Below are 26,879 nucleotides of genomic sequence, written 5' to 3' on the forward strand. Positions count from 1 at the left end.
GGCGCTATATACAGTCATGGCCAAAAGTATTGACACCCCTGCAATTCTGTCAGATAATACTCATTTTCTTCCTGAAAATGATTGCAAACACAAATTATTTGGTATTATTATCTTCATTTAATTTGTCTTAAATGAAAAAACACAAAAGAGAATGAAGCAAAAAGCAAAACATTGATCATTTCAATGTGCAGGCATGTACTACGGAGGACAGAGAATGAACTTCAATCCAATATTGCAGCCAGCATGCAGCCAGCGGGTAAGGAAAGGGTGAATCAAAAACCCCAAAACCACGCCTCCATGGCTGAAGATTGTTCCCTCCAAATTCAGGTGACAGTGTCCCTTTAAGACCCTCCCCAAACTTGTGAACAGCACTCATACATGGTCAACATGGGAAAGACAAAGGAGCATTCCAAGGCCATCAGAGACAAGATCGTGGAGGGTCACAAGGCTGGCAAGGGGTACAAAACCCTTTCCAAGGAGTTGGGCCTACCTGTCTCCACTGTTGGGAGCATCATCCGGAAGTGGAAGGCTTATGGAACTACTGTTAGCCTTCCACGGCCTGGACAGCCTTTGAAAGTTTCCTCCCGTGCCGAGGCCAGGCTTGTCCGAAGAGTCAAGGCTAACCCAAGGACAACAAGGAAGGAGCTCCGGGAAGATCTCGTGGCAGTGGGGACATTGGTTTCAGTCAATACCATAAGTAACGTACTCCACCGCAATGGTCTCCGTTCCAGACGAGCCCGTAAGGTACCTTTACTTTCAAAGCATCATGTCAAGGCTCATCTACAGTTTGCTCATGATCACTTGGAGGACTCTGAGACTGACTGGTTCAAGGTTCTCTGGTCTGATGAGACCAAGATCGAGATCTTTGGTGCCAACCACACATGTGACGTTTGGAGACTGGATGGCACTGCATACGACCCCAAGAATACCATCCCTACAGTCAAGCATGGTGGTGGCAGCATCATGCTGTGGGGCTGTTTCTCAGCCAAGGGGCCTGGCCATCTGGTCCGCATCCATGGGAAGATGGATAGCACGGCCTACCTGGAGAATTTGGCCAAGAACCTCCGCTCCTCCATCAAGGATCTTAAGATGGGTCATCATTTCATCTTCCAACAAGACAACGACCCAAAGCACACAGCCAAGAAAACCAAGGCCTGGTTCAAGAGGCAGAAAATCAAGGTGTTGCAGTGGCCTAGTCAGTCTCCTGACCTTAACCCAATTGAAAACGTGGAAGGAGCTCAAGTCCACATGAGACACCCAAAGAACCTAGATAACTTGGAGAAGATCTGCATGGAGGAGTGGGCCAAGATAACTCCAGAGACCTGTGCCGGCCTGATCAGGTCTTATAAAAGACGATTATTAGCTGTAATTGCAAACAAAGGTTATTCCACAAAATATTAAACCTAGGGGTTGAATAATAATTGACCCACACTTTTATGTTTAAAATTTATAAAAATTTAACTGAGCAACAAAACTTTTTGGTTTGTAAGATTTATGCATCTGTTAATAAATCCTGCTCTTGTTTGAAATTTGAAGGCTCTAACTTATTTGCATCTTATTAAACCTGCTAAATCTGCAGGGGGTTGAATACTACTTGTAGGCATTGTATGTTAGTTTTATGATAGGAGCAGGCATAAGCTATCACCAGCTACCTCAGGCAGTACTTAATATAGGTGAAATATAGTATATTAGGCTAGTTTCACCTAGATAACCAGACACCGCCAATGGGACTACAAAGGGCGTGTATTATGGGATATCTATATATAGACCCTAGGACTGCTGAAATCTTAACAGTGTGCTACTGTATCCTGTGTCATGTGGGATCTTCGCATGAATGCTTTTATTTCAACCTTGATTTAAGCATCAAGCTGTTTCTTGCCTGTGTGTTTGCTTGGGAGCAACACAGAAATCGCGAAAGACGGAGAAAGACACGGTGTAGGCGTTTTTGGCGACACCCCATTATCGAACTACGTGAAAGCCGTGGAGCCTATCGCATGCTATATGGCGAGCTTAATGCCAACCCGGACAAATTCCCGGAATATACCAGGATGTCGCAAGACTCTTTTCGTGATTTGCTTGGTCATGTCCAAGGAGCCATTCGTAGATAGGACACCCAGCTCCGTAGAGCGATTCCAGCAGAGGAACGTCTGCTGGTTACATTAAGGTACGTCACAATTCTAAACAAATGCTAGTCATAATTTTGGTTGGTCTGACATGTATTCTTTGTATTTTCCTTTATATCTTTAGCAAAATAACACAATAGAATTGATTGTAATTTATTTTTGATTTATTTTATTACAGATTTCTGGCAACTGGAGAGAGCTTATCATCCCTCCACTTCCATTACCGGCTTGGAATTTCCACCCTGTCCGGAATAGTTGCGGACACCTGCTGGGCTTTGTGGAATATTTTTCTGTTGTGCTCATGGCAATAGCAGATGCGGACTGTCGCTTCATCGCCTGGGCATTGGAGCTTTTGGCCGTGGCAACGATTCCCAGACTTTCAAGAACTCGGATATGGGCCGACGTGTGTATGGCAAAAATTTTAATTTTCCACGGCCACGACCTCTCCCCAACACTGAAGGCCCACCGATGCCATTTGTTATAGTTGGGGATGAGGCCTTTCAGATGTGTGAAAACCTACTGAAGCCATATTCCAGTCAGGAATTGAACCACACTAAAATGATCTTTAACTACAGACTGACCAGGGCCCGAAGAACAGTAGAGTGTACCTTTGGGATTCTACAGTAGTCTCAAACTGGCGTATTCTTGCAACAGCCATTAATCTAAAAATGGAGACAGTCGATGAGGTGGTAAAAGCCTGTGTGGTTCTCCACAATTACACAATGGCTAAGGAGCAACCCAACATTGAAGTGGATGAAACAGTTGCAAACCCATTGCCAGGTTACCAGCATCACCCGCTGCGGTCAACTGCTGAAGTTGGCCACATGCGGGACCAATATGCTGCCTTTTTTTTATTCTGATATTGGACGTGTGGCATGGCAGGACAATATTGTGTAAATGTCCTGTTTGGGTTTGGGTCTGTGTAAGTTATGTTTTAAATGTTACTAATATTTGTTGTTAATAAACTACGTGTTTTGTTATCTTGACCGTGTCTCCTATGTATTTCCTCTACAAACCACTTAGGCTGTTAGTGGTAAGGTTGTTGACGTCATTGCGTCCTGATTCTGTTCTCTAGTATCTATTGGACGCAGACGCAAGAGACGATGGCTTTTTAATACAAAAAAGATCTATACTCATCAAGTCAGATGTCAGAAATAATGAATTCATGATGCACATATAACAGCCTAATGAATTCACTATTTCTCTCCAGGTGAGTATAGATATGCCTTGTATGACCTCCATCGTCCCTTCACTTTGTGTGAAATAGATTACGTACACAGAAGACAAAATGGAGGTTATACAAGGCAGTTCTCTACCCACCTGGTCAGGTGTCCTAACTAATGAGTTTTTGGACACCTGACCTGTTGAGTAAAGTTCTGCATTGTATTGCCGCCATTTTCTCTTCAGTCTGCAACACTAGTCACAGAGTAAGCAGAAGGAAGAGATTATGGAGAAAATACAAGTATAAATTTTTTGGCCCACCTCATATCTCTATACCAAAGACACACAAAGCTAAAGTGTTGTACTTGCTAACTACTGGAGCTATGAGGTGGCCAAAAAATAAAGTGTGCAGCGCACTGTTTTATTTGGCGCACGGTGTGTGTTGCCTTCGGCGAAATACACAATTAACCAAACATTTTTTGGGGCAAAAAACATTATTTATTTTTAAAACAAAAAAAAATTAACTGCACCTGCTTGGCGTAGAGTGCTGGAAACGGGGGGTATGTAGCTGTGAAGCTTGACTCACTGTGGACGACGCAGGGGTGGTAGGAGAATGGGCAATTAAATTACTGGGGTCTGGCAGATCGGGGATGGGACTCGACGCATAAGAGGGCTGAGACACACTAGAAGGGTGAGAGAAACCTGACATCACAGACACATTGGGAGGTGAGAGGGGAGGAATAGAAATAGTCCACTGGTTTTTTATTTCCCTTTTGGGATCGGCGCTGCGGTCTGGGGAGCCTCGGCGGGCTCATTTCTTGAGGCCTGGTCTTAGTGGCCGAACTGTCAGTGTCTTTGTCCCGCTACTGCTGCTGCATGGTTGCGGTAGGAGGTTGGAAGGCCATGCCAGGGTCCTGCTGCATCGTGGTGGCGGAGTGGAAGGCCATGCCAGGGTCCTGCTGCATCGTGGTGGCGGAGCGGAAAGCCATGCCAGGGTCCTGGTGCATCGTGGTGTCGGAGCGGAAGGCCATGCCAGGGTCCTGCTGCATTGTGGTGACGGAGCAGAAGGCCATGTCAGGGTCCTGCTGCATCGTGGTGGCGGAGCGGAAGGCCATGCCAGGGTCCTGCTGCATCATGATGGCGGATCGGAAGGCCATGCCTGCTGCTGCATGGTGGTGTCAGTGGAGGAGGTCCAAGCAGGAGCAGCAGTTGTCATGGTGATGGCGGTGGGCTGTCCAACAGCACTCGGCATGGTGGTGGTGCTGTAGTGGTGTCCAGCAGTGCTTGGAAGGGAGGTGGCCGTGCAGTGGTATGCAGCAGAGGTCGGCATTGAGGTCAAGCGTGACAATGTAGGCACAGGTGGATATGCCACCACTGTCTGCTGAAAATACCGACTATACTGCATAGCCTGCACGTAAGCAGCATTGCAGGCCTGCATGACACTAAGCTGGAGATCAGGAGTAAGGTGTTCCGACATGCTCTGTTCAATTTGATTAATAAAATTATGTGCTGGCCTCTGGAGGTTGGCTTTTACTTGGTTAATGCTTTTGGTGTATTCATATGGCTAATGGCAGTATCCAGGCGGTCACCCAACACCTTGAATCCATCGTGAAAAACCAAGCTCAAGTGAAAAAACTCGGGCATGAGTGACCTGTCTGAGGCCATCTGCCGCTGCCGGGATGAACACATAAAAAAGGGCAGAGACAGAGGACTGGGAAAGGGGAATACCTGATGGACCAGCTTCCTGGTCTCCAGTTCGTGTGGCATTCCCACTTGCTGCAGCGCTGCTGGATGGCTGGGACGGGTCTGTGGTTGTCTGATGAAGGACCGCTCCAGAACCAGGGTCAAGAGTGCTGATCCATGTGCTGTGAAAAAAGAAAAAAAAATTAATACCAAACATTTACAAAACTCCAACTCCTGTGGAATAGAAACATACAGATTATGGCAATACAACACAACCTAATACACCGAAAAAATACTTACGGTATGTTCTTTGGGCAAGGACCGGTCTTAAAATGCCAGAATGCGGTGGTATTTATATTTTCCGATCCTTGCTACAGAACCACTAGGAACACGGCTCTCTTGATGAAGGTCCTTGTTGAAGCGGTCCTTCATCGAACGCCAACGTGTTTTGACTTTGAGAACTGTTGTAAAACAAAAAATAATGGTTAGATAATGGACTTTTGGCCGTGCTCACACGACTGTGTGTGATGAGAGAAACTCCTGAGAGTTTCTCTCATCACACACAGTTGTGTGATCCCGGCCAAGGTCTCTGCTGCATCACACTGCATTGCAATACTTACAAAATGCATTTCGGACCCGAGTCGGGGCGTTGTCCCAGCCATCCCACATCGCTTTGGCCACCTCATAAGAATACTAAAGTGAGGATACAATAAACAGTCAGCCAGGTATAATTACACGCTGCCGCCTTGCCACCCGACCGTGAACCCGCTGCTACTGCTCAGCCTCTGCCGCAGTGGAAGAAGTGCTCTAAAAAAAGGAAAAAAAATTGTCACATGTGTAGATGTGACAGTGAATACTTACCAATCTGAGGAGGTGAGTACTCACTTCACTGACATGTTCGGCTTGTGAAGGCCAAGGACGTTGCTCTTCCTCAGAAGAAGATGACATTCTGATGCATGCAGAAAGAAAGAAATGGCAGCAATTAGGACATATAGAGACAGAAAATAGAAAATAAAGACATTGGCTAGGATATACTTACATTGTTCAGAGTGTAGATTCCATCTCGTGTCTGCTCTGCTGCGTCTGGAAAGCTTCTCTGTCTGCTGAGTAGTGACCTGCAAATGTCCACTCCCTCCCTTTATCACTTTGTATTGTGGGGGGTGGCTAATCAGTGTCTAGACCTGTTTTCCTGTGGTGCAACCCATGCGTTCAAAAACGCAAGCAAACGCATGTGCTTGCGACCGCATGCATTCACATACAAAGGAATGCGTTTTTTTGCCGCATTCCTTCCGCTAACAACCGCATACGTTTCTAGGTGGCAAATTGACGCCTCTAAAATTACTACATGTAGCATTTACCGCGCCAAACCGCAGACGAAGAAACGACGCATGTGTCGTCAAACGCGGCAAAACGCAACCGATCGCAGACACATGCTTCTCTAATGTTAAATATAGGAATACACAACGCATGCGGATAATTGCGGAAGAAACGCTGCGGACACAACCGCAAATGTGAAACCTGCCTTAGTCAGCCTGCTGACTATGATCAATGAACAAAAATCACATTTGAAATGAAGGACTACAATATATATTAATGCAAACTGTCAAGATGATCGCAGCTCAGGAAAGTCATGGAGAACCACCCGCTGTGATCTTTGTGTCGAACAGCTCTCTGCTGCCCCTATTGTCAATTACACGATTGAACGGCGATTAACGGAGAATGCTGCATGTCTCCACTAATAGGCCTGTTATTGGGAAGGTAACAGTGAGAATATGGTATAATACACCTCTGATTCCAACACATGGAATATGCATATACCCCGTACGATCACCGCTAGTTCCACGATAACAGCAGATTACTCGCTGCCACCACCAGTTTTTTTATTATGTACAGGAGGCCTTGTAGGCAGAATATGGCTTTGGGGCACAGTTTACAGAACAAATGGAACAACACTAATAAATTTTAGATTTAATCCATAGGGTGGCAGTGTTTATGAAAAATATAGAAAAGATTTTACAAAGGGGACAAAACAATATAGCATATAAAGTACAAAAAAAAAAGACATGACCAGACCGGGAAAGGAGAGACAAGACGCAAACCCGGTCTGGATCATGACAGGGAAGTTCAGTGAACAGACTTAAAGCATTCACGATGTGTAACTCTCTACAGGAAACAAGATCATAATTTGCCTTGATCTTTTATAAGCACCTGAGTTACAAAACACTTCGCACCCCCTGCATGATGACTTCATGTGGGCCGGTTGTGTCACGTCCTCATCCCTTCAGGATTTTAGGAAAATCTCAACTTATGCAATAACTCCTCTCTGGATGATCACAGAAGTTTGAGATTGCTGACATATTTTTCATTGGGATTTTATGGTTACCCACACACCAAACATGACATGACTGCTGTCAGCTATTTGTCCATTATCGATTTGTCGCCTATAGGCAGGGGTTACAGTTATAAGAAAATATGCATCTTCTTCCCTAGTTCGTCCTGTCATGGAAAATATTTGTCTCGTCAATATCGGATTTATACAAACTCCAATAATCCATGTTGTCTTTCAGGAACATTGAGTCTAGGCTAGTTATTGTAAATATCACCCCTGTAGGAAACCACAGTGTCACTTGAATTCAAAATGCATTTTCTGGGGACAAATACCCTTCCACTTTGCTATTTATGTGTAAACATAGGTACTCAATTGTTGTCCAACTCTGAACAGACTTCTCCTGTCTATTCTAAATCTCAATTACTTGTCCAATCTATAACTCTTGTCTACACACCAAAAGACATCTTCATAGTCTTTGTCCTTAAGGAGCTGTTGCATATTAATTAAAGGGAACCTGTCACCCCTCCTGGTGTTTTTAACTAAAAGAGCCACCTTGTGCAGCTCTAATGCTGCATTCTGTGAAGGTGGCTCTTTTTATTGGGGTTCATTCCAACGTTGCAATCTTACTTTTTATAATTTGTCCGCCATACCTGTATTCTGTCCAGGGGGCATGTCTTTTCACCCCGGACACAAACGCCTCCCAGCCATCACTATGCCCCTCCGTGCATCGGGCGCCGCCTCCTCTGCCTTCAGTAACGTCCCCGGCGCCTGCGCTGTAAGTTCCTTTTTTGGGCATGTGCAGTTTGCGCTGCCCTTTGACTCACATCACAAGATGGGAACTTACACTATTCACTATTCAGCTACATCAAAGTTCGTACTTGTATAAAGGTACCGTCACACTAAGCGACGCTGCAGCGATACCAACAACGATGTCGATCGCTGCAGCGTTTACCCTGTTACCAGCGTAAAAGTAAAAAAAAACAAACACTACATACTTACATTCCGCTGTCTGTCCTCCGGCGCTCTGCTTTCCTCTGCACTGTGTAAACACAGCAGCCGGAAAGCACAGCGGTGACGTCACTGCTGTGCTCTGCTTTCAGGCTGGCCGGCGCTCACAGTGCAGAGAAGCACAGCGCCGGGGACAGACAGCGGAAGGTAAGTATGTAGTGTTTTTTTTTTTTTTACTTTTACACTGGTAACCAGGGTAAACATCGGGTTACTAAGCACGGCCCTGCGCTTAGTAACCCGATGTTTACCCTGGTTACCAGTGAAGACATCGCTGAATCGGCGTCGCACACGCCGATTCAGCGATGTCTGCAGGGAGTCCAGCGGCGAAATAAAGTTCTGGACCTTCTGCAGCGACCAACGATGGCACAGCAGGATCCTGATCGCTGCTGCCTGTCAAACTCAACGATATCGCTAGCCAGGACGCTGCAACGTCACGGATCGCTAGCGATATCGTTCAGTGTGACAGTACCTTTAGACTATTGTCTAAGAGTGTCAGCTAGATTGCAAGTTCTTGTTTGCTTACTGCAAAAGAGAGAGGGGAGGAGGGAGGGAAGAGAATGCCCCTTCACTACAGAGTCATAGAGATTTTATTATTTTGTATGAGACAAAAATTGTTGTAAAATTTGTGATGCCTGAATGTAGTGTGTTAATGTTCTTATAAACTATGAGTTAAAGATCTGAAATTTGGCTCTTGAATTTAGATGGAAGATTCAACTGGGCCTTTGTGTGCAGGGGTTCTAAAATTTCCACATTGGGTGGAAATAAATGGCTAACAGTAGCAGTCTGATATTCCCACTCAGTGCCTCATTTAAAACAAATATGTAATAATAGATTAATAATTAAAATATTGTGTCATATTTGATCTTGCAAATACTAACATATAGTGGCATGTAAAAGTTTGGACACCCCTGGTCAAAATTACTGTTACTGTGAACAGTAATGTTGAGCATTCCGACACTGCAAATATCGGGTATTGGCCGATATTCGCTGTATTGGAATTCCGATACTGAGTTCCGATATTTTTGCGATAGCGGACACCGGAATCGGAAGTTTCCATAGTGCAATGATGCACTATAATGGAGTGTGGGCGGAGAATGTGTGTGTGCAGGCGGGGTCTGTGCGTGACCGTGAGGGGGCTGTGCGTGCCTGCCGGGGCTATGTGCAGGCTGCCGGGGCTCTGTGCGTGCCTGCCGGGGCTCTGTGCGGCCTGCCGGGGCTCTGTGCAGGCTTGCCGGTGCTCTGTGTGGGCCTGCCGGGGCTCTGTGCGTGCCTGCCGGGGCTCTGTGTGGGCCTGCTGGGGCTCTGTGCGGCCTGCCGGGGCTCTGTGCGTGCCTGCCGGGGCTCTGTGTGGGCTTGCCGGGGCTCTGTGCGGCCTGCCGGGGCTCTGTGCAGACATCGTACGGTGCCTGCAACAGTGACAGTGATTGACACATTATCCAATGATGGGACAGTAGTAGTCCCATCATCCGGCTAATGTGTTGAATGTAAAAAAAAAAAAACTACATACATACTACATACATACTACATACAACATACTACATACAATACATTCATACATTACATACAATACATACATATAGACATACAGTACATATAACAGAGTACATACTCACCATTACTTGTCACTTTGTTCCCTGAAGCCAGTGTCATCTGTAAAAAAGATTAAAATAACAAACAACCAATATACTCCCTGTCCGCAGAAATCAACGAGTGTCCCACGACGATCTCCTGTGGAAAACGGCAGCACCAGCTGATGCGACCACTCTATAGGGGCTCAAGGAAAACAATGACGGGAGGAAGGTATCCTTCCGCACTGTATTCCTCCGCCGCTGTAAAAAAATAGTCCCTAGTCTCACTTTTGGCATTGCTGTGTGAGAAATTTTCCCACGCAGCAATTGCCATAAAGTGAGACTTTGTCCTAAGGTAACCTCTCAGTGATGCACTGCAGGAGCCATTGTCTCCTGTCAGTGTGTCACTGAAGGTCCTATAGAGCAGTGACATCACCCGATGTCACTGTTCTATAGGGCAGATCGTCATGGGACACTCGTTATTAATTGGACTACGTCGGACAGGGAGTATATGGTTTATTATTTTACGTTTTTTGCAGGCGCTGAAGTATGGTAAGTATGGTTAAATGAAGAATATTAAAATACTTTTTTCCTAATGTGTGCGTGTTTTATTAACCCTTTATTACTATTGGATTAATAATGGATAGGCGTCTTATTGACGCCTCTCCGTTATTAACCCGGCTTAATGTCACCTTACAATAGAAAGGTGACATTAACCCCCTATTACCCCATATCCTACCGCTACACGGGAGTGGGAAGAGAGGGGCTAAGTGCCGGAATTGGCGCATCTTAGAGATGCGCCATTTCTCGGGCGGCTGTGGACTGGTATTTGTAGCCAAGGGGGGGGGGCAAAATATATGGCCCCTCTCTAGGCTATGAATATCAGCCCACAGCCGTCTGCGTAGCCTTTCTGGCTATAAAATAAAGGGGGACCCCACATCATTTTATTTTTGGGGTCCCCCTATTTTAATAGCCAGTAAAGGCTACGCAGACAGCTGCGGGCCGATATTCTAGAAATATTGGCCCCCGGCCGTCGGCTTTCCCCCTCTAGCGCAGAAAATTGCACGGGAGCCCACGTGGTTTTTTTCCCTTTTTTTTTAAAAATTCAATGCTCATTAAGGAATCTTTCACACTTGCGTCGGTACGGGTCTGTCACTAGCATAGGGCCGACATACCGACGCACGTTGTGAAATTTGTGCATTACGTGGGCAGCGGATATAGTTTTTCAACGCATCCGCTGCCCATTCTGAAGTTCGGGAAGGAGGGGGCGGAGTTTCGGCTGCGCATGCGCGGTAGAAAATGGCGGACGCGACGGACAAAAAACATTCACTTGAATGTTTTTCGTGCCTACGGTCTGCCAAAACACGACGGATCCATTGCACGACGGACGCAATGTGTGGTGTTATGATCTGGTGGCCTTGGAGCAGCATGAGACGTACTCTGGAGAAGGTGGCGCCTGTACTGACCGCAAACCCTGAACTTAACAGCGCAACTAGAAGTAGCCGTGGGGGGTACCTAACACTCCCTAGACCCCTCGACACAGTCTCAGAACTAACTACCCCTAAAGACAGAAACAGGAAACCTATCTTGCCTCAGAGAAAATCCCCAAAGGATAGATAGCCCCCCACAAATATTGACTGTGAGAGGAGAGGGAAATAACATACGCAGAAATGAAATCAGGATTTATCATAGGAGGCCGTACTAGCTAAAAAGAAAGAATAGAACAGAGTACTATGCGGTCAGTATTAAAACACTAGAAAATATCCACCACAGAAAATACAAAACACCACATCTGACTAAAGACATGGAGGGTATATCTACACCTCCAGAGAAATAGCTAGGCTGCAAAAAATCCTTCACAGACTAAGCTGGACAAGACAAAAACATGAAAATGCACAGAACTATAAGGTCCACAGCAGGTGGACAGCAAAAACAAAGCCAGGACTTATCTTTGAAGAAAAGCACAGCAAACTGGAGAGACCAGAAAGGATGTGAATCCTCCAAAAACAATGGACAACTGGCACTGACTAAAGGATCAAGCAAGGCTATATAGCCCAGCCCAAATTGCAAAAAATAGATACACCTGATAAATGCTGCGATCCAACTACCGCAGCTCTACCACTCATAACCACTGGAGGGAGCCCAAGAGCAAAATTCAGAACAGTGTGGCCATCCGTCGCGATCCGTCGCTAATAGAAGTCTATGGGTAAAAAACGCATCCTGCTTACACATTTGCAGGATCCATTTTTTTTCCCAAAACGACGGATTGCGACGGATTGCTAAAAACGCAAGTCTGAAAGTAGCCTTAGAAACATCTGCCTTTCTATTATATATCTATGGATATATCTATCTATAGATATATTAATAGATAGATATATCTATAGATACATACAGTTAGGGCCAGAAATATTTGGACAGTGACACAAGTTTTGTTATTTTAGCTGTTTACAAAAACATGTTCAGAAATACAATTATATATATAATATGTGCTGAAAGTGCACACTCCCAGCTGCAATATGATAGTTTCCACATCCAAATCGGAGAAAGGGTTTAGGAATCATAGCTCTGTAATGCATAGCGTCCTCTTTTTCAAGGGACCAAAAGTAATTGGACAATGGACTCTAAGGGCTGCAATTAACTCTGAAGGCGTCTCCCTCGTTAACCTGTAATCAATGAAGTAGTTAAAAGGTCAGGGGTGGATTCCAGGTGTGTGGTTTTGCATTTGGAAGCTGTTGCTGTGAGCAGACAACATGCGGTCAAAGGAACTCTCAATTGAGGTGAAGCAGAACATCCTGAGGCTGAAAAAAAAGAAAAAATCCATCAGAGAGATAGCAGACATGCTTGGAGTAGCAAAATCAACAGTTGGGTACATTCTGAGAAAAAAGGAATTGACTGGTGAGCTTGGGAACTCAAAAAGGCCTGGGCGTCCACGGATGACAATAGTGGTGGATGATCGCCGCATACTTAATTTGGTGAAGAAGAACCCATTCACAACATCAACTGAAGTCCAGAACACTCTCAGTGAAGTAGGTGTATCTGTCTCTAAGTCAACAGTAAAGAGAAAACTCCATGACAGTAAATACAAAGGGTTCACATCTAGATGCAAACCATTCATCAATACCAAAAATAGACAGGCCAGAGTTAAATTTGCAGAAAAACACCTCAAGAAGCCAGCTCAGTTCTGGAAAAGTATTCTATGGACAGATGAGACAAAGATCAACCTGTACCAGAATGATGGGAAGAAAAAAGTTTGGAGAAGAAAGGGAACGGCACATGATCCAAGGCACACCACATCCTCTGTAAAACATGGTGGAGGCAACGTGATGGCATGGGCATGCATGGCTTTCAATGGCACTGGGTCACTTGTGTTTATTGATGACATAAGAGCAGACAAGAGTAGCCGGATGAATTATGAAGTGTACCGGGATATACTTTCAGCCCAGATTCAGCCAAATGCTGCAAAGTTGATTGGACGGCGCTTCATAGTACAGATGGACAATGACCCCAAGCATACAGCCAAAGCTACCCAGGAGTTCATGAGTGCCAAAAAGTGGAACATTCTGCAATGGCCAAGTCAATCTCCAGATCTAAACCCAATTGAGCATGCATTTCACTTGCTCAAATCCAGACTTAAGACGGAAAGACCCACAAACAAGCAAGACCTGAAGGCTGCGGCTGTAAAGGCCTGGCAAAGCATTAAGAAGGAGGAAACCCAGCGTTTGGTGATGTCCATGGGTTCCAGACTTAAGGCAGTGATTGCCTCCAAAGGATTTGCAACAAAATATTGAAAATAAAAATATTTTGTTTGGGTTATGTTTATTTGTCCAATTACTTTTGACCTCCTAAAATGTGGAGTGTTTGTAAAGAAATGTGTACAATTCCTACATTTTCTATCAGATATTTTTGTTCAACCCTTCAAATTAAACGTTACAATCTGCACTTGAATTCTGTTGTAGAGGTTTCATTTCAAATCCAATGTGGTGGCATGCAGAGCCCAACTCGCGAAAATTGTGTCACTGTCCAAATATTTCTGGCCCTAACTGTAGATGTATCTATCCATATATCTGGCTGCTTTCACACATCAGGTTTTTGCCGTCAGGCACAATCCGGTGATTTTTTTTTTAAAAAACGATGTTTTTTCCGCCAGATCCGTTTTTTTCCGCAGGATCTGTTTTTTTTCTGCCAAATCTGTTTTTTTCCGCCACATCCGTTTTTTTCTGCAGGATCCATTTTTTTCCACCGGATCCATTTTTTTTCCGCAGGATCGTTTTTTTTCCACCGGATCCGTTTTTTTCCACCAGATCAGTTTTTTTCCGCCGGATCAGTTTTTTCCACCGGATCCGTTTTTTTCCCCTCCGGATCCGTTTTTTTCACCGGATCCGTTTTTTCCGCAGGATACGTTTTTTCTGCCGTATCCGTTTGTTTCAAAACTCGTCAGATTGTGCCTAACGGCAAAAGCCCGATGTGTGAAAGCAGCCAGATATATGGATAGATACATCTATGTATTTATAGATATACTGTATCTATCTATAAATATATCAACAGATATATAATAGAAAGGCCGATGTTTCTAAGGCTACTTTCACACTTGCGTTTTTAGTAATCCGTCGCAATCCGTCATTTTGGGAAAAAACGGATCACCTGTAAATGTGCTCGCAGGATGCATTTTTTACCCATAGACTTGTATTAGCGACGGATCGCGATGGATAGGCACACGTCGCGTCCGTCGTGCGACGGATCCGTTGTGTTTTGGTGGACCGTCAGCACGAAAAAACATTCAAGTGAACGTGTTTTTGTCCATCGCATCTGCCATTTTCTACCGCGTATGCGCGGCCGAAATTTGCCCCCTTCTCCCCGGACTTCAGAATGGGCAGCGGATGCGTTGAAAAACTGCATCCGCTGCCCACGTCATGCACAAATTTCACAATGTGCGTCGGTAAGTCAGCCCGACGCATAGCGACGGACCCATACCGACGAAAGTGTGAAAGATTCCTTAATGAGTGTTGAATTTTAAAAAAAAAATGGAAAAAAACAACGTGGGCTCCCGCGCAATTTTCTGCGCCAGAGGGGGAAAGCCGACGGCCAGGGGCCAATATTTGTAGCTTGCTATGAATATCAGCCCGCAGCTGTCTGCGTAGCCTTTACTGGCTATTAAAATAGGGGGACCCCCCAAAAAATGATTGGATATTAGTCCCCCCCGGCTACAAATACCAGTCCACAGCCGCCCCAGAAATGGCGCATCTCTAAGATGCGCCAATTCCGGCAGTTAGCCCCTCTCTTCCCACTCCTATGTAGCGGTGGGATATGGGGTAATAAGGGGTTAATGTCACTTTGCTATTGTAAGGTGACATTAAGCTGGGTTAATAACGGAGAGGCGTCAATAAGACGCCTATCCATTATTAATCCAATAGTAATAAAGGGTTAATAAAACACGCACACATTAGGAAAAAAGTATTTTAATATTTTTTACAGCGGCGGAGGAATACAGTGCGGAAGGATACCTTCCTCCTGTCATTGTGTTCCTGGAGCCCCTGGAGAGTGGTCGCATCAGCTAATGCTGCCGTTCTCAACGGGAGATTGTCGTGGGACACTCGTGGATTTCTGCGGACAGGGAGTATATTGGTTGTTTGTTATTTTAACATTTTTTACGGGTGACACTGGCTTCGGGGAACAAAGTGACAAGTAACGGTGAGTATGTACTCTATGTTATATGTACTGTATGTATGTATTGTATGTAATGTATGAATGTAATTTATGTAGTATGTATGTTTGTTTTTTTTACATTCAACACATTAGCCGGATGATGGGACTACTACTGTCCCATCATTGGTTAATGTGTCAATCACTGTCGCAGGCATCGTCCGATAGGACTTGTAGTCCCATCGGACGATGCCTGCACAGACCCCCGGCAGGCCACACAGAGCCCCGGCAAGCCCGCACAGAGCCCCGGCAAGCCCGCACAGAGCCCCGGCAGCCCGCACAGAGCCCCGGCAAGCCAGCACAGAGCCCCGACGAGCCACACAGAGCCCTGGCAGGGCGCACAGGGCCCCGGCAGGCCCGCAGAGAGCCCCGGCAGGCCGCACAGAGCCCCAGCAGGCACGCACAGAGCCCTGGCAGGCACGCACAGAGCCCTGGCAGCCCGCACAGAGCTCAGGCAGGCCGCACAGAGCCCCAGCAGGCCGCAGAGCCCTGGCAGGCACACACAGACCCCTGGCAGGCATGCACAGACAACTGAGACGCCCATACAGATCCCAGGCAGGCCCGCACAGACCCCGCCCGCACACATAGACATGCACAGTGTCCGCCCACGCACCGCCCACACTCTTCCCCCCTCCAGAACAAGATGTAGAAGGACAGAAAGGGCTTATTTATATTCTGATATTTGTGTCCCATTGACTTGCATTGGTATCGGGTATCGGTATCGGCGCTATCCGACATTTTTTGGATATCGGCCAATCCAATCCGATACTTATTGATATCAGAAGGTATCGCTCAACAATAGTGAACAGTTAAGCAAGTTGAATATGAAAGGACTAAAGTTAAAGATGACACATTTCCTTTGTATTTAGCCAAATAAAAAAAATTTATTGTCATTTTTAAAATTACAAAAAGAAAAATGGGCAGATGCAAAAGTTTGGGCACCCTGCATGGTTAGTACATTGTAGCACCCTCATTTCCAAGTATCATAGCTTGTAAACGCTTTTTGTAGCCAGCCAAGAGTCTTTCAATTCTTGTTTGAGGGATTTTCATCCCTTCTTTCTTGGAAAATGCTTCCAATTCTGGGTCGTCTTGCATGCACTACTATTTTGAGATCTAAAAAACAGATTTTCAATGACGTTCAGATCAGGGAACTGTGAGGACCACTGTAAAACCTTTAGCTTGCGCATTTTAGGTAGTCAAGTGTGGATTTTGACTTGCCTTTAGGATCATTATCCAATTGTACAAGCCATCCTCTTTTGAAATTCAGCATTTTTTTTACAGATGGTGTTATGTTTGCATCAAGAATTTGTTCAAATTTCATTGAATCCATTCTTCCCTCTTCCTGTGAAATGTTCCCCACGCCATTGGCTGCGACACAGCCCCAAAGCATTATTGACCCACACCGGGAAATTCTGTGCCCTTTTTTCTTCACACATACCTTTAACCCCTTCACTCCAAAGCCTGTTTTCACCTAAGTGACAGGGCCAATTTTTACAATTCTGACCACTGTCACTTTAAGGTCATAACTCTGAAACGCTTCAACGGATCCTGGTGATTCTGACACTGTTTTCTCGTGACATATTGTACTTCATGATAGTGGTAAAACTTCTTCGATATGACTTGCATTTATTTGTGAAAAAAACAAAAATTTGTCGGAAATTATGAAAATTTAGCAATTTTCAAATTCTTAGTTTTTATGCCCTTAAATTAGAGAGTTATATCACATAATATAGTTAATAAACAACATTTCCCACATGTCTGCTTTACATCAGCACAATTTTGGAAACAAAATTTTTTTTGTTAGGGAGTTATAAGGGTTAAAAGTTGACCAGCGATTTCTCATTTTTGCAACAAAATTTGCAAAACCATTTTTTTTACGGACCACCTCACACTTGAAGTGACTTTGAGGGGTCTATATGACAGAAAATGCCCAAAAGTGACACCATTCTAAAAACTGCACCCCTCAAGGTACTCAAAACCACATTCAAAAAGTTTATTAACCCTTCAGGTGCTTCACAGGAAGTTTTTGAATGTTTAAAAAAATTGAACATTTAACTTTTTTTTCACAAAATTTTTACTTCAGGTCCAATTTGTTTCATTTTACCAAGGGTAACAGGAGAAATTGGACCACAAAAGTCGTTGTACAATTTGTTCTGAGTACCCCGATACCCCATATGTGGGGGTAAACCACTGTTTGGGCACATGGCAGAGCTCGGAAGGGAAGGAGCGCCATTTGACTTTTCAATGCAAGATTTGCTGGAATTGAGATCGGAGCCCATGTCACGATTGGAGAGCCCCTGACGTGCCTAAACAGTGGAAACCCCCACAAGTGACACCATTTTGGAAAGTAGACCCTCTAAGGAACTAATCTAGATGTGTGGTGAGCACTTTGAACCTCCAAGTGCTTCACAGAAGTTTATAATGTAGAGCCGTAAAAAAAAATTCATATTAATTTAAAAAAAAAAAATGATCTTTTTGCCACGAATTTTTTATTTTCCCAAGGGTAACAGGATAAATTGGACCCCAAAAGTTGTGCAATTTGTCCTGAGTACGCTGATACTTCATATATGGGGATAAACCACTGTTTGAGCGCATGGCAGAGCTCGGAAGGGCAGGAGCGCCATTTGACTTTTCAATGCAAAATTGGCTGGAATTGAGATCAGACGCCATGTCGCATTTGGAGAACCCCTGATGTGCCTTAACAGTGGAAACCCCCCACAAGTGACCCCATTTTGGAAAGAAGACCCCCCTAAGGAACTTATCTAGATGTGTGGTAAGCACTTTTAACCCCCAATTGTTTCACTAAAGTTTAGAATGTAGCATTGTGAAAATTAGAAATCATTTTTTCTTTCCACAAAATGATGTTTTAGCCCACAATTTTTTTTCCCAAGGGTAACAGGAGAAATTGGACCACAAATGTTATTGTCCAATTTGTCCTGAGTACGCTGATACCCCATATGTGGGGGGGAACCACCGTTTGAGTGCATGGCAGAGCTCGGAAGGGAAGGAGCACCGTTTGAAATGCAGACTTAGATGGAATGGTCTGCAGGTGTCATGTTGCATTTGCAGAGCCCCTGATGTACCTAAACAGTAGAAACCCACCACAAGTGACCCCATATTGGAAACTAGACCCCCCAAGGAACTTATCTAGATGTGTTGTGAGAGCTTTGAACCAACAAGTGTTTCACTACAGTTTATAACGCAGAGCCGTGAAAAAAAAAAAAAAATGTTCCACGAAAATGATATTTTATCCCCTATGTTTTTATTTTCCCAAGGGTAACAGGACAAATTGGACCCCAAAAGTTGTTGTCCAACTTCTCCTGAGAACGCTGATACCCCATATGTTGGGGGGAACCACTGTTTGGGCGCACAGGAGAACTCGGAAGGGAAGGAGCACTGTTTTACTTTTTCAAAGCAGAATTGGCTGGAATTGGGATCGGACGCCATGTCGCGTTTGGAGAGCCCCTGATGTGCCTAAACAGTGGAAACCCCCAATTCTAACTGAAACCCTAACCCCAACCCTAACCCTAGCCCTCACCCCAACCCCAACCCTAGCCCTAGCCCTAACCCTAGCCCTAACCCTAATGGGAAAATGGAAATAAATACATTTTTTTACATTTTATTATTTTTACCTAACTAAGGGGGTGATGAAGGGGGGGTTTGATCTACTTTTATAGCGTTTTTTTGGCGGATTTTTAGGGTTGGCAGCTGTAACACACTAAAAGACGCTTTTTATTGCAAAAAATAGTTTTTGCATCACCACATTTTGAGAGCTATAATTTATCCATATTTTGGCCCACAGAGTCATGTGAGATCTTGTTTTTTGTGGGACGAGTTGACGTTTTTATTGGTACCATTTTCGGGCAGATGAAATTTTTTGATCGCTTTTTATTCCGATTTTTGGGAGGCGAAATGAACAAAAACCAGCAATTCCTGAAATTCTTTTAGGGGGGGCGTTTATAGCGTTCCACGTGTGGTAAAATGGATAAAGCAGCTTTATTCTTCAGGTCAGTACGATTACAGCGATACCTCATTTATATCATTTTTTTATGTTTTGGCGCTTTTACACAATAAAAACTATTTTATATAAAAAAATAATTGTTTTTGCATTGCTTTATTCTGAGAGCTATAACTTTTTTATTTTTCTGCTGATGATGCTGTATGGCGGCTTTTTTTTGCGGGACAAGATGACGTTTTCAGCGGTACCATGGTTATTTATATCCGTCGTTTTGATCGCGTGTTATTCCACTTTTTGTTCGCCTGTATGATAATAAAGCAATGTTTTTTGCCTTGTTTTTTTTTTTTTTTTTTTTTTGCGGTGTTCACTGAAGGGGTTAACTAGTGGGATAGTTTTATAGAGCGGGTCGTTACGGACGCGGCGATACCAAATATGTGTACTTTTATTGTTTTCTTTTAATTTGCATAAATAAATGGATGTACTAAGAAATGTTTTTGTTTTTTTTATTTGGGCATTTTTTTATTTTTTTTTTGTACATTCTATTTTTTCTTTTAACTTTCTACCATTGTCCCAGGGTGGGACATCACTGTATTAGATCAGATCGTTGATCTGACAGTGTGCATAGCACACTGTCAGATCAACGATCTGACAGGCAGTTTAGCTGGCTTTCCGGCGCCTGCTCTCAGCAACTCTCAGCAGGCGCCGGCTAGCCAGGTCATTTCATGACCCAGAAGGAGTCCGGCGGCCATCTTGGATCCGGGGACTCCTTCCGGGTCACCGGAGCAACGCGATCTCATTGCGTTGCTCCGGTGGGAGAGCGCAGGGAGCCCCCGTCCCTGCGCGATCCCCCTCTATGACGCTGTCACTACTGACAGCGGCATCAGAGGGGTTAAATGCCCGCGATCGGCGCTAGCGCCGATCGTGGGCATTGCTGCGGGGTGTCAGCTGTCATATACAGCTGACACCCGCACCCGATCACCGCGGCGCTCAGCGCGAGACCGCGGTGATCGGTGCGCCATACTAGTACTGCTGCTGGCACAAATGCAGTGCTGGCACAAATGCAGTGCCGGCAGCGCAGTACTAGTACGGCGCATGTCACGAAGGGGTTAATCACTGTGGCCAAAGAGTTCTATTTTGACCTCATCAGTCCACAGGACTTATTTCCAGCTTGTGTAGCTGTTATTTTGCATACTTATGACAATTAATTTTATGTTGAGGACGCAGAAGAGGTTTTCTTCTCATGCCTCTTACATGAAAGCCATATTTGTGCAGTTATCTCTGAACAGTAGAACAATGTACCACAACTTAAGAGTCTGCTAAATCTTTATGAAGGTCTTTTGCAGTCAAGCAGGGGTTCCAGTTTGCCTCTCTAGCAATCCTACAAGCAGCTGTCACTGATATTTCAAACCTTATATTGACCTCCACTCTTCTTGTTAACTACCATTTCATCATTACATTTCAAACTGAGGAAAGGGCAACTTGAAAACACTTTGCTATCTTCTTATAGTTTTCTCCTGCTTTGTGGGCCTCCACCATTTTCAGAGTGCAAGGCAGCTGCTTAGAAGTACCTATGGATGCTATTTTTTGGCACAAGGTTATAGGAGGCTGGTTTTTTATAAAACTGGGAAATCTACATCACCTGGCCTTTCCTAACAAGCCATAACCCCAACAGGGTAATTAAGGTCAGAAACATTGGTCCTAGTTATCAAAGCCTTGGAGCTGCCCAAATTTTTGATTCTTCATGTCATTACAAGTTCATAGACACCAAACATGTCTAGGTTCTTTTTTATCTAAGTGCTGAAAAAATATTCCAAACTTTGTTAAAAAAAAAAATTGCACCATTTTCAGATACCTGTAGCATCTCCATTTTTTGCGATCTTGGGTTAGGTGAGGGCTTATTTTTTGTGTGCCGAGCTGACGTTTCTAATTATACCATTTTGGTACAGATACGATTCTTTGATTGCATTATATTATGCTATTATGTTATTGCATTTTAATGCAATGTAGCGGCGACCCCAAAAAATGTTGGCGTTTTGACTTTTTTCTCGCTACACCGTTTAGCAATCAGGTTGATTTTTTTATTGATAGATCGGGCGATCCTGAACATGGCGATACCAAATGTGTGTATCTTTGATTTTATTTTTATTGTTTTATTTTGAATGGGGTGAAAGGGGGGTGATTTGAACTTATATACTTTTTTATATATTTTTGAAAACATTTTTTTTTTTTTACTTTTGGCATGCTTCAATAGTCTCCATAGGAAACTAGAAGCAGCTATAGACTGATCGGCTCTGCTACACAGAGGCGATGTTCAGATCGCCTCTATATAGCAGATATACTGACTTGCTATGAGCGCTGACCACTGGGTGGTGCTCACAGCAAGCTGGCACTGACAACGATAGAGGAGACCTCACGTTGTCATGCTAACACACCGTTGACCCATGATCACAAGACGCAGGTCACCGGTTTGCGTATTTCCAGCCCGATGGCTGGAAGCGCGATTTAAATGCCGCTGTCAGAGTTTGACAGTGGCATTTAACTGGTTAATAGCCGCGGGAGGATCACGATTCCACCCGCGGCTATTGCAGGCACATGACAGCTGTTCAAAACAACTGACATGTCCCTGGAAAGATGTGGGCTCACCGCCGGAGCCCACATCAAAGGGAGGGATACCGACATCGGCGTACTATTACCGTCGTCGGTAAGGGGTTAACCCCTTAGTGACGGAGCCAAATTTTTGAAATCTGACCAGTGTCACTTTATGTGGTAATAACTCTGCAATGCTTCAACAAATCCCAGTGATTTTGAAATCGTTTTTTTGTGACACATTATACTTTATGATTATGGTAAATTTAGGTCAATATGTTTTGTGTTTATTTATAAAAAAATATCAAAAATTTGAGAAAAATGTTAAAAAATTAGCAATTTTCTAAATTTGAATGATTATCCCTTTAATCCAGATGGTCATACCACAGCAAACCATTAATAAATAACATTCCCCATATGTCGGCTTTACATCAGCACCATTTGTAAAATGTTATTTTATTTTTTTAGCATTTTAGGAGGTTTAAAATTGTAGCAGCAATTTTTCATTTTTTCAAGGAAATTTACAAAATTTATTTTTTTAGGGATTTATCCATGTTTGAAGTGACTTTAGGGGTCTCATATATTGGGAAACTCCCAAATGTGATACCATTTTAAAAACAGCACCCCTAGACATATTGAAAACTGCTGTCAGGTAGTTAATTAACCCTTCAGGTGCTTTACAGGAATTAATGCAAAGTCGTATGACAGAAAGGAAAATGTGTATTTTTACCACCTAAATGCCTCTAACTTCTGAACAGTTTACGTCAGCCGTCAGACTCTAAGGCCGGCCTCACACTCAGCGTATAAAAATACGGTCCGTAATTTACGTCCGTAATACGCTGAAAAGTCCCCAAAATAATGGTCCGTATCTCCTCTGTAGGCGGAGGGCGGAGGGCAGAGGGCGCCTCACCGCGAATGAAGGTAACTACAGGTCATTGACCTAGTTTCCATTCATTCCCTGGGGTTTTACAGCCAGGAGCATAGCTGCATTATAGCAGAGCTTCTGGCTGTAAAAAAAATTAACCCCTTCAGATGGATTTACAACGTGGGACGTTACAGATCTACTGAAGGTATGTATATTGTTGGTTTTTTATTTTTTCTTTGTCACAGAGTGAGGGTCTTCAGCCAGTAGATTGAGCGTACAATAAAATATTACAACAAACGATGTGTTTATTTCATTAAAAGACTTTTTAATAATGTGTGTGTGTTTTTTTAACCATTTCATACTATTGGATTAATAATGGATAGGTGTCATAATTGACGCTTCTCCATTATTAATCTGGCTTAATGTCACCTTACAATAGCAAGGTGGCATTAACCCTTCATTACCCCATATCCCACCGCTACACGGGAATGGGAAGAGAGTGGCCAAGTGCCAGAATAGGCGCATCTTCCAGATGTGCCTTTTCTGGGGTGGCTGGGGGGCAGATGTTTTTAGCCAGGGGGGGGGACAATAACCGTGGACCCTCTCCAGGCTATTAATATCTGCCCTCAGTCACTGGCTTTACTACTCTGGCGGAGAAAATTGCGTGGGAGCCTACGCCAATTTTTTCTGCCATTTAATCCTTTAATTTAATAGCTAGAACGGCCAAATTTTGCACATACACACTACTAACATTAGTATTGTGGAATATGCAAAAAAAAGGGGGATATGACATGGTTTACTGTATGTAAACCATATCTCATATCATGTCGGGTTTAGGAACGAGATAGCAAAAGCCGGCAATTGAATTACCGGCTTTTAAGCTATCTCGCACTGGATGAAATATTAATATATATATATATATATATATATATGTCTCAATGACATATATATATATATATATATATATATATATATATATATATATATATATATATATATGTATATATATATATATATATATCTATTCTATGTGTACACATTTATTCCACCTATTCTATTGCAAGCTGTCAGCGTGATTTTACTGTACACCGCACTGAATTGCCGGCTTTTCTCTCTAACACCGCTGCGTATTTCTCGCAAGTCACACTGCTGTTCCGTGTGTAATCCGTATTTTTCAGGCCCCCATAGACTTGCATTGGCGATTTTTTTGCGCAATACGGTGACAAACACAGCATGCTGCGATTTTCTACGGCCGTAGAAAGCCGTATAATACGGATCAGTAAAATACGGCAGATAGGAGCTGGGGCATAGAGAATAATTGGGCCGTGTGTAATGCGTGTTTTACGGACGTATTTAATGCACTCATACGTCCGTAAAACTCGCTAGTGTGACGCCAGCCGAAGGCCGCTATTTGGTCATGAATTGCCATGGCAAACATCAGGACCACAAAATCATGATCTGAGGGCACCAGTTTGGATAAAGAGGAAGCCCCCACACTCTGTTAACCATTTATAATGATGTAGTCACTATTGACAGCAGCATCTAAGGGGTTAAACAGATTTGGACGGTGCAAATACTGTTCATGGCTGATACAGCAAGTTTTCAGCTATAGTGCATAACCGACAGCTGCAGGATTGTCACCTATATGGGGATACTATTCTCTTATATCTCAGGTCAGTTAAAAGACGTATTGGCTGTCATTAATGGGTTAAAGATCATTCTATGTTCAACTTGCTTAACTGTTCACAATAACAATAATTCTGACCAGGCGTGCCCAAACTTTTACATGCCCGTATATAGGTCTGGCAAAAATTAAGAGACAACTGCGATCCTCCCGCAGTTATCAACCAGTTAAATGCCGCTGTCAAACTTTGACAGCGGCATTTAAATGTTCAGTTTATCTGATTTTCTCTTTATAGGTATATTTTTAAGTAAAATGTAAATTGTTCATTTATTCTATAAACTTCTGACAATATGTCTCCAAAAGTTCCAAGGAATAATTTTTTTTTTTTTTCTGACAAAGAAAAATGGTCAACAAAAAAAAAAGTGCTTTCAGACCTCAAATAATGCAAAGATAACAAGTTCATAATCATTTAGAAACAAGAATACTGATGCTTTAATTCAGGAAGAGTTCAGAAATCAATATTTTGTGGAATAACCAAGATGTTTAATCACAGCTTTCATGCGTCTTGGCATGCTTTCCACCAGTCTTTCACACTACTTCTGGCGCAAGAAATGTAAGCAGCTCTTCTTTGTGTGATGGCTTGTGACTATCCATCATCCTCTTGATTACATTCCAGAGGTTTTCACTGGGGTTCAGGTCTGGAGATTGGGCTGCCCATGACAGGGTTTTGATGTGGTGGTCTCTTAATTTTTGGCAGAGCTGTATATGGTGATAACCTCCAAGTAACATTCAGCTTTACTAGAACAGCCAATTTGGTAGTTTACACCTCTATAAACCTTTACTTCAACCATTTGAAGACTATGTAATACAGTGTTATCAGGAGGCAAATTTTTTACAAGCAAGTAGAAAGATAAATGATAGATAATTTTGTAGCGCTTTGTTCAGTAACTTAATTTAGAACATTGCATACCTTAACTTTCACAAGCCGTTTTGTTGCCTTTATTTTGGCTTCGCAAAATGCACCTCTGTATTTAGCACTCACATCTGTGCCCACCGACAGGAAAGGAGGTTGATCCAAAGACTGTTAGGAGACAATATTATTTATCATTTAGTAATAACCTTTTTAAAACGGTTTTCAATATGCTGTAAGAATATATATAAATATATCTAAATTGCAGTGCTAATTCATTCCCATCAATAAGTACCGTAATTTTCGCCAATTCATACCAACAGCTATGCAAGTTATGTATCCAGTCAAATAACAACTTGTATATTGTAATTTTTCTGGTCTTAGCATATTGTTAATATAATATGAGCTATACAATAAAATGTTAATGTCATCTTTATTTTTAAACAATAATAAAAACATATTGAATTGACCTCCATGTTATAGCCATATGCATTATAGTCATCTGGGCATGTTATAGTAACCTAGGCATTTAATATTGAAATGTTGTAGTCACAGCAAAATCAGACAGGGATGAATGCACTGAACAAAAAAAAATAAAAATACAAACATACCAAAAGAAAATAATGATCACTAGTGGTGTAGCGTGGGTCGGCCAAAGATGCGGTTGCTCCAGGCACCAAAGTCTATAGTGGTGCAAAAATATGCACTTCCGGCGCCACTTCCACTGTCACATGACCACTGCCAGCAAGTGCCATTTCTCTTCTAGAAGCAGCATAATGAGTGCCTGCTCAGGCCTGTCCCACACGTCCAGATAATTCCGGTACTGGAAAAATCGGTACCGGAAATATCCGTGTCCGTGTGTCCGTGTGCTCACGTAGCACATCAGTGTGGCACACGTGCGGCAGCCGTGCGGCGCCCATGTGCCGACTGAGGACCACACAGACCGTGCAGGAGACAGCGCTACAGTTAAGCGCTGTCCCCTGCGTGCGGTGCTGAAGCCGGTATTCATCCCTTCTTCCCAGCAGCGTTCGCTGGAAAGAAGGAATGAAAAATCATTTTTTTAAAAAAATTTTTGTTTTTAAAATAAAGTTGCCGGTAATCTGCCCCCTCCCACCCCCTGTGCACCCCCCGCTGGCATTAAAATACTTACCCAGCTCCCTCGGCGCTTCCATCCTTCCATCCATCCTTATTTTAAAAACAAACAAAAAAAAAAGATTTTTCATTCCTTCTTTCCAGCGAACGCTGCTGGAGAAAAGAAATGAATGGGGCTTCAGCACCACAAGCTGGGGGGACAGCGCTTACAGTAGCGCTGTCTCCTGCACGGCACACGGACTGCACACGGACAGCATCCGTGTGCGGTACGT

General features: G+C 43.6%; 1 protein-coding gene across 2 annotated transcripts in view; it reads right to left on the bottom strand.

Moving 5' to 3' along the window:
- The window catches only part of ARID4B (AT-rich interaction domain 4B), a 402,063-nt gene that overhangs the window by 274,947 nt on the left and 100,237 nt on the right, over nucleotides 1-26,879 (bottom strand). For both annotated transcript variants that reach the window (XM_069769485.1, XM_069769484.1), the window contains exon 3: nucleotides 25,576-25,686. In XM_069769485.1, coding sequence (XP_069625586.1) covers nucleotides 25,576-25,686 — 111 coding nt within the window. The remainder of the gene's footprint in view (nucleotides 1-25,575; nucleotides 25,687-26,879) is intronic.

This window comes from Ranitomeya imitator, chromosome 5, assembly GCF_032444005.1.
Source record: "Ranitomeya imitator isolate aRanImi1 chromosome 5, aRanImi1.pri, whole genome shotgun sequence".
In the NCBI taxonomy this organism is placed as follows: Eukaryota; Metazoa; Chordata; class Amphibia; order Anura; family Dendrobatidae; genus Ranitomeya; species Ranitomeya imitator.